General features: G+C 35.0%; 1 protein-coding gene across 1 annotated transcript; it reads right to left on the bottom strand.

Moving 5' to 3' along the window:
- Positions 1–303: 303 nt before the first annotated feature.
- On the bottom strand, positions 304–7,901 carry LOC120170485. Its single transcript, XM_039178438.1, has 16 exons — positions 7,850–7,901; positions 6,825–7,139; positions 6,134–6,374; positions 5,527–5,795; positions 5,009–5,176; positions 4,090–4,845; positions 3,905–3,999; positions 3,416–3,478; positions 3,199–3,287; positions 3,037–3,102; positions 2,291–2,893; positions 2,132–2,203; positions 1,862–1,932; positions 1,718–1,775; positions 1,359–1,626; positions 304–1,097 (listed from the first exon to the last, which is right to left on the bottom strand). Exons 2-16 carry the CDS (start codon positions 7,100–7,102, stop codon positions 445–447), a joined length of 3,750 nt encoding a protein of 1,249 aa, XP_039034369.1. The 5' UTR covers positions 7,103–7,139; positions 7,850–7,901; the 3' UTR covers positions 304–444.
- Positions 7,902–9,653: the final 1,752 nt, after the last annotated feature.

A 9,653-nucleotide genomic window follows, 5' to 3' on the forward strand; every position in this document is an offset into this window, starting at 1 on the left:
GATAAAACGCACAAAATTGTACACGAAATAATCCATTTTGATTGTAAATTTATTTGGATAACATGTATAGGAAATTTCATAGGTATAACAAAATATCGTAAATGTTGAGATCAATTAATTGATCGAGCCCAGTTATGCCATGCAATAGAGGTACGCCATTTGTTACTTGGAGCAAGGGTAGCTTCGGTGGAGCGAGCAATACTGTTGAAGACCAGATCATTACGACCTTTCCAGATATGCCATGCAATAGAGGTACGATTAAGCATGTGTATCTCTTAAGGGAGAAAAAAACCAAAAAAAGAAGAAGAATATTAACTGGATTAAACAAACAAAATTGCTGAATTACATACACATCATATATTAGTATAAATGAATCATAATTATCCTTGCTTGATCAAAGTGTATCAAATGGGCTGGCTGCTAAAGGGAAGGGTACAAAGACTATCAAAATGCAAATTTCAAGTCTGAGAGGTCATCCATTGGTATTTCTAAACCTATTGAATCATGGTCTTGCAGACCATCCTCATCAAAGTTTAGCCATGAAATCAGATCTTGGGGGCCACCTATCTCATTCGAAACACCCAATTCTTCCATCGGATCCAGCTCTGTTAGTTGCAAATTTGCGAAATCAACAGGCTCGTCTGCTTCTTTAGATGCATCCGGACGAATGTTACTCACTCCTCTCTCGACCATCTTGCTAGTATTACCCAAAGGAGGTAGTGAAGGATCGGAAAGCCTGCCATTGAATCCATGCCCTGAATTACCCTTTTGCTTAGGCTTTGATTTTGTTATCCGGTCACCTTTGGCACCATCCAGTGATGCCCCACCAGCCCCAGATACCGAACTCATATTTCTTAAATTATCTCTGCTCTGCTCCCTCTCTCTTACACTTCTATTTCCTCTTAGTCCTCCGGTGGTGCCGTCAAGAGCAGGTGCTACCCTAGAAGAAGCACTTCCAACAACGTCATCAATCAGTACTTCCCTCTTCCTTCCTTTGTTCAACATAGATCCGTACTTGGACATGACATGCTCCGACGAGTGAACAGCCTGAGCAGCTTCTGGAGAATCGTACCTCTCAAAAGTACTACAAACAGCACCTGAGGCAGAAGAGAGATTAACATAAATTTTCCTACCCTTCAAAAATGCTCTCAATGACTAAATAAATTCCAAAATCCACAAGCTTTAACAGCATATTATAGCGCTATGTTTCTTAGTGCCTTCACTCTTTTCTCGAGTATCTGACACATTCAAACATGAGTTATAATACACGAATAAACTTACAGAATCTTCACATACACATGTCGGACGAACACAACAAACTTGAGTTGAAGTAACATGAAATTTATTTTCGCACGTACCTGAGCCCCTGGCTTCTGCTTGATGGTTAGATGTTTCATTGCAAGTATTACTGGCAGTTCCAGAGCCAATACATTCAACAGATTTTGCTTCGTTACTGCTTGGCTGTACAGAAAACATGACATCTTGCAATGCAGGTTCGCTAAAGCAACTGTTGCCCGACTCTTCAAATTTTCGACATCTACCAAGTGTTCGCTTGATAAAAGATAATGCAACTTGTTTTGAAACCTTACGAACTGCGCTTTTCGATGAATTACCCCCACGACAAGCCTGCATAAATCGTTTGTAGTAAATGAATTAAGCATAAATGGCTTTAGTTATTAAATAGAAACAGTAACCACACCCGGAATCTGAGAATTACCAAATGTTTTTTGTTAGCCATTTGTATTAGTTGGTCCATTGCCTCATGCTCAATGTTCCTGCAGATTACACCGCATTATTCTAGTTGAAGCACCATTTAATAAGAAGGCTATTAACAACACTAGAAGACAACTCTCTATCTCACCTTCTCTCTACTTCTCTCCCATTCTGAATGGCTTTATCAATCTTCCCCAACTTTTTCTTCTTTTTCTGGATCTACAAATCAGTAAAATAAAGCGTTCAAATCTGCCGAAATGCAATTTAAAAGCAAAAGACAGCTAAAAGGTTTTACATCAAACAATGAAATTTCATTTTAGCAAAAATAAGAATATATATATGAAACAAGGCTAATTTTAAAAATAAGCTCAAATAGTCCAAGTAGAAGATGTTTTTGAAACAAGTTATGGACAGAAACCTGTTGATAAAGATGTTCATTAAGTTCAACAACATTTTGATTTATTGCTTCCTCTTCCTCTGTCAAATCAGGCTGCAAAAAATGAAAAGGAAAATCATATAAGAGTGAAGTACAAAGACATTTGACATCAAATAGACAGAAGTGTGAAAGAGAACTCACCAAAGTCTCTGGATAAAGACCAATACTGTGTAGCTCCAGCAAAAGCTTGTCCTCCATAGACATAAACTGGTACTGGCCATCTGACAAAGAAATGGCAGAAATACTTATTTCCTTAGGTTGAGCCTGACCCAGGTCGGTTGAACATATTTCACTCACAGGCCCCATATCTGAATGTGAAAATTCATCATCTCCCGACCACCTTTCACTACTATGTAACGAATTAGACATGCCGGAATTCCTAAATGTGTTAGAAGCAACACTCGCATCATAAGAGAGTCTATCTAACAGAGAGTTCTTCTGACACTGAAAATCTGCGTTCGACTCAACTTCAGACTCTATCCTGTCCCTATCTTTAGGTTCAACATCCATATGGTTACAAGAATCACAATGGGAATCATCACTTGCATAGTGAAGGGACATATTCTTAGCTTCAATGTGGTTGTAAATTTCTTCACTTTCATCTTCTTCTATCAAAGCAGAAAGAACTCTTTGGCATAAAGGAGTAACCTTGTCAAACTGTTTTAGATCCAATCCACCAGTTGCGGTGTTAGTTTTGACAATTTCTTCAACAGAACTACGTGCATCTTTTGGTGTCACACCACCCTGAGAAATGAAAGGAATTTGTATCAATATTTGCCAACAAAATTTTAGCTTAATTTCCATCCAGGCAGCTATCCCTTTTGCGGTTTTTGGATCTCTTAAAAAGATCTGGTTTACGGAGAAATACATAAGATGATGGAGCCTACCAAAACAGTATATCCATCTCCAAACATCTGAGACAAACTCTCATCAAGCCCTTCTGCCAAATTTATCTGTTCCAACATCAAAATAATAGATAAGGAAACTGTGATTAAAAAAAAATCCCAAAGTGTCAATGCGTCAAAAGCCTGTTAGTAACCCTACGGTACCTGTTGTCTAAGGAATGATGTTTCCTCAGAGCTGACAGAATTAAAAATTGATCCCATTTTCTTCCAAAAAGGACCAGAACAAGCAAGACCTATCAAACCAAGTAACAGGTAAGACTATATGCCACAACTAAAAGCTCAGTTCTCAAAAGGCATTTTTCTTTTATTTATTTCTCTCTTTTGGATGGGGATGGGGCAATCATTCGAGAGAGATACATACTAGTAGCAAATCGAGCAGAAGTGGCAGCTGCAAATAGTTCATCATGATCATCATCAGATTCACCTGAACATGCCATCCCAAACACTTCATTAGGAAAAATATAACAGGAGCTTTCATGGATCTTAAACGTCTTTAGTACACAAAAATTTAGAGGTATATGCATGCAGAAAGTGTGAATCTAAAACTCATTCCAAACTTGACTATCACATAAACAAAAAGACACTGTCCATTAAAAGAAATATTAAATCCGTACAAGCACACAAATATTACATGTTGACAACTAAGCTAACACAAACAGATATGATACTGTTTGGTCACAGAGATGTGGATAAGAATCACATCATTCATGCACAGCATTAAGATTGGGAATAATAAGCAAAATGATTAAAATGATATTCTTAGAGCAATCATAGTGATATAGACTCGATACTCTAAATTTTCAACATATATGAAGATGAAACTTGAAAATCTCATGGATCTAGTAAAAACCTGTGCAATTTGAAGAGATGTTATTCTGTATCAAACCAACACGAGTTGTGGCCTTGCGATCTTTCAGCTTTTTGGAAGGTGGACGCCCTGTCTTACTGAACCAAAGAAAAATAATTCATTCATCAGATTTCCTCAAGATAAATAAACAACCTAATACCAAAAGCTAGTTGGAAATATTTAAAAACCTTCTATTTTTATCAAAAGCAGATCTCGCACTTTGTATTGGCTTGGTTGTCGTAATATTCTCCAACTTCTCCCTCATAGGAGGAATGCCTGGTTTGGTCAAGGATGGTGTATTAACTCCACTCCTTCCTTGTCTCCGGACTCTATCTCCAATTTCATTAGTAGACATTCTGTTCTTTCTTGTGGGCAATAAGAAAGACCCAGCTTTTTGAGATGTAGGTAAAGTAACCTCACTACAATCAATTCCTTTCTCTTTTGATTTGTTATCCCCAGCCCCTGATTCTTCACTCTCAGAAAACCCAAATGGAGAAGAAACATTCTCAGGTTCCCTCTTAAATCTGGGAGTAGCATTATCTACACTGCAACCAAGCAGTGATCCACCAGTTCCAATAGATGCCCTAGCACCAAAATCAGGAGTTGTGAAGCCTTGATTTAAAATCTGAGCTTCAGCATTAGATGGGGACACTAAATTTGTTCTCCTTGTACGTGAGTTTTTATGTGGTCTCTGACCACCCCACTGAGACATGGCCTGTGAAGATGAACCCGTAGACATAAAACGTTTTTGATTGTTCCCAACACCAAACGGTTGGATCTTATTTAGATTTGGCTGTTCCCAACCCTGCAAAGCTCCAGATGAGAGGTGAACTTTAGAAGATGAGTCTAACACCATGATGGAACCAGTTCGTGGTGCCCTAGAAACCTTTGCTTTTAGCATTGTACTTGGGCCACTTGCCTGATTGTCATCTTGGAGAGTTGCCCTGATGAATACAGCCGTTAAAAGAATCAATAGTCAAGGAGAAGAAACCACTAAAAATAATATCATACATGAAAAATTAAATGCAAACTTCGATGGTTGTTAACTATGTATGATTCCTGCATATACACTACAGACTGCTAGAACTAAACCAGTGAAGCACATACTTATTATTTGCTTTTACTACAACCCTCTGCTCCAACATAGTCGCACGATCTCGAGGAATAGAGGTACTCTCCAATTCATTCCTTAGCACTGTACTGGCATCTGAACCAGCCGCTTCAAAAGAACCGTCTGACTTTCTAATGCCACTAATTCCTAGGGAAGATTTTGATCTGTAAGCATAAAAAAACGAATAATACAATAGTAAGAAAAAGCTTTTAGAGAACAAGGTTCGAAAAACGGCTGAAAAATGACACAATCACATAATTTATAAACAAAAGGCCTAAACATGAAGAAACAATCTAGTGCAGCAATAAGGCCTTAAGATACAGGAGAAGGAAGCTTCCTACATAGTAGTTAGGAAACAGTAATATCATATCAAGCATTCAGGAATGCAATATCAAAAATAGCAGTTATACAGTTTGAGTTGAAAACTAATATACCCACTGCCCAGCAAAATGAGACGGCATTCTTTCTTAAATCATCAACTAGGATAGAAGTTCAGTCCTAGACAAACAATCACCTGAAACCCTGTATATCACATGATCGCAACTTTGATTCAGAACTCAGCTTTGATTGCATTACTCGTTTTATATCTCGATCACCACCAGCAACTCTATTTCCCACAGCTGCAACAGATCGTTTCCTTTTCATCTTTGTCTCCCATCCTTCACCTGGCAATCTGCGGATCTTTTCTTCCATTCGAGCAGAACCACCATTAACAGCTGAAAGCACATCACCATCTTTTTCTATTGTCCCCTGCTGCCTTGGATTCACAGCAGTTCTATCAGCCTATATCATGAAAGCAGAAACGGAGACAAAACAGTAAAGTAAATAAAATTGATGAAGCATAAGCTAAACATTAAGATAAAAAGGAAGGGTGTAGAAAAGCTATGTTTTAAGTTTCAGGCCCATTTTGTTTTCTTCCTTTTATTTTTGCATAAAATTGCACATTCAATTATCATTAAACAAAATGACCAAAGTCCGTCAGAAACATCATTTGATACATAACTGAACAGTTGTCAACTTATCTTTCTATGCAAATTGCATCGAAATTCACATATTTTATCTTCAAATAATGCACATAAAAATCTAAACTGGTATTCCAGCAATACAAGTAAAATACAAACCCTTAAATCAGCCACTGATGTGCGAACACGCTTGTTGAGCCCAATACTCTTTGGCCTATCCTCCAATCTTTGAGTTATTAAGTCATGTCCATTTCTATGAATCTGGCTTCCCCCCTTCGTAATATTTACTCCACTGGTTCTCTCACTTGAAATATCACTTCGCTGTCGCTTCTTTGAGCTTAAAGCTTCTTTATACCTATCCAGTTTAGAAATTGACTCTCGCAACCTTTTTACTCTATCCCTGTTAGAAAGACAAAGCAGATTCAATAACTAAAAGCTGTTCACATGACTTACGAGTAACAGGAATCATAATTGGGATAAAATATGCATGGAGTACATGTACAGCAAGAAAACTATGACAAGAATCATTTGACTTGCAGGAAAGCTTTATATTCTCTATCCAAGACTGGATATATCTACATTGCATGCAAAGAAAATATATTGCATATACCACTATACACGAGCATTGCAGGCATTCTAACTAATCATGTCCATATAGTCTGTTATTTGCCCGTTATGTTTCCAAGGGCAGTTCCTACCATTGCCTAATTAACTTTAAAGGTTCCTCTGTCGCCACAATTACAATGAGAAATCATTTTACTAAACCATAAAGGTTACCATATTCCATCTATTATAGAAAATTCCAAATTTTAGCATTATTCAGCTGGTGGAATATGTAGAAAGACTATACCTGGCCTTTCTGGAGGTATCTTGAACACTTTCCTTAAAGTTCTTAAGCTCCTCTGTCGCCACTGGAGGGCAAGGTTTAGTGTGTGAAACTCCAAAAGAATGATCATCTGATGTACTGCTTCGAAGAGGAACACCCAACACCCGGCTTAATTCTCCAGACCGAGTATATTTCTGGTTGCCTAATGAAAGTGGCTCCAAGGGCAAACATTGAGGCAATGTTGGCATATCCAAAGAAAACCCAGCATTCCCACGGCTTAAATTACTGCCGGAACTTAACATTTTTCTCTGTAAATCTACCGACTTAAAACTGCCAAGCCTGCACACATGAACAGAAGACTATTACTCGCAAAACCAAGTAACTAGTTTCTCTTCCACTAATAATCTATACCCTAACAAACTGTTCAGTTCTAGCTTTATAATTTTAACGATAAAAAATTAAATGTACTGTTTCCTAAGAACAAATAACACAAATGCTTTTTTACAGAGCAATCATGTTAAACACGGCGTTGCATTGCATTTTACTCCTTTTTTTTCTTATTAGCAGCATTTCTAATGACAAAAAAAGACAATCAAACAGAACCTTAGTAAATTGTATTAACTGCTTTTTTTCTTGCTTCTGCTACTTAACAAGTACTAAAGCAGTAAACTTTAAATCATAGATCAAAATCCCCAATTATGTCCGATGCAAAATAAAAATAAATAAATAACTTAATAATCATAAGGAAAAACTAAAAGGAAACTCCAGAAAGTTCAATAAAAAAATATTTCTGCCAAATTTTTAAAGGGTGAAAGTTCAAAAACTAAGCACTTACACTTCTCTTCCTTCACTTTCTCTTCTTATCAAACTAGTAATAAAACATTTAAATAAATATAACAAGGGAAAAAGGAAATTTTTGAAAATTTGAGTGCTGGGAATATGAATGAGAACCCTAAACTTGAGAGTGTAATGTAATAAAGAAAGGCCGAAATTGAAGTGAAATTAAGAAAAAAATAAGCTGAATTTAGAGAGTTTAAGGATTCAATTACCTGAGAATCAAACAAGTCAAGCACAGATCAAAATCAGCATTCTAAATAAAAAGGGAAAGCGAAAGCGATTATTGTAAACGTTTGTATATATAAACTAAAGGGTGAAAATATCTTTTTGGTTGCAGAAATGCTACGTCGTCGTTTCGGTTCATTTTTTTTTTGGTTTGGTGAACTACAGTAAATAATCACTAAAGTATGAGTAAATTTATGCTTTCATCACTAAAATTTCAAAAGTAATAATATAATTATTAATTTGATCATTTTATAAGAAATTAGTCACTTAACTACTAACAACTATTATCGCAGTCGCATAAACCTAATATGGCACGTTTAAGTAGTTGAGTTGATATTATTTAACCACATGATATCTTTTAACCAATCACCTTGACTCACGTTAAAAATAATAAATCACATCTATAAATCTTCCTATACTCTTCGGTCTTCATACTTTGTTTCCTTTTTTTTCATTCACTAAACCATATTTTTTGTCTTGTTTCGTCTCTCTATTTCTAAAATTATTAGGTTTTTTCAACAACAAAAAATTCTCTTGAATTAGAACAACTATATTGATACTCAATAATGGTCTATTCTAACAATTGTTGTTATCTTTGTTGTATTTGATAATGTTCCATGAAGATGTTTACCATACTCGTATCGATAGATTCTTAACTAGTCTTAAAACTTTTATATGCAGTTATCTTGAAGATAAATTAGATGACTTGGTTGTGATTCTCTACAAATTCATCACATTATTGAATCTGTTATATGTCGAGAAATCAGTGTTAGTTTTAGGTGATTACATCAAAGTAAGAATGAAAAATGTAATTGATTTTTCTATTGTAAATGAATATGGTGACTGTATTCATATATGTTTAAGGAATATATTGAATTGCATCTTACAATTGTATAAGTTTAGGACTCTTCTAGCTCGTATGACCAGTGATGTAGCTGATGAATCAAATTTGAGGTTCAATTAGGATATTGAATCCTTAAAAGGAATTGAAAAATATAACATTAAATATTTCGATGGTTGAAAAAATAGTTTTGTTGGACAATCAATTTTAAGTATACTTTGTGAAAAATCAATTATAAAAGAAATATATATATATATATATATATATATATAAATTTTCAGTACTAATTTTATTGCAAACGATAATAAGCGAGGAGTGATGATTGACCAATAATAATAATTATAGTTAATACTTTAAAAAATTAGAGAAATACTATCATATCATATATCATTTAATGATTTAATAATTTAATTTAATTTAATTATTGGATTAAAATATTTTAAAATTTAATTATAAAATTAATATATAAGCTAAAGTTTAGGGATAATGATGAAATTTTTATATTTTAGACGAACATTGGAGTACATTTTTTTAGGAAACTTCTGCTGTGCGGCGCCTAAAAAAGGGTTAAAAACGGCGTGACCGATTAAACAAGTGACCGGTTAAAATTTAGACCGGTTATGTTATATTATTTAACCGGAAATATTATCAAGCACAATAACATATTAGGTAGCGCTTAGATAATATAATAGGTAGCGCTTATATAATAAAATAGGCATTTAACCAGAAATATTATCAAGTACAATAACAAATTAGGTAGCGCTTATATAATGTAATAGGTAGCGTTTATATTGACATATTTTCTCATAAAAATGGTAAATTTAAACCGGTTACATTATAAATTGACCTATTACATTATAAATATCGATTTCGATGTTTTCAGGATCGATACAATTTTAAATGTATCGACACTTTATACGTGCAACTCGTTTGTGCTTTATTTTGGAAAA

Source organism: Hibiscus syriacus, unplaced genomic scaffold (assembly GCF_006381635.1).
Source record: "Hibiscus syriacus cultivar Baekdansim isolate YM2019G1 unplaced genomic scaffold, ASM638163v2 tig00111779_pilon, whole genome shotgun sequence".
Classification (NCBI taxonomy): Eukaryota; Viridiplantae; Streptophyta; class Magnoliopsida; order Malvales; family Malvaceae; genus Hibiscus; species Hibiscus syriacus.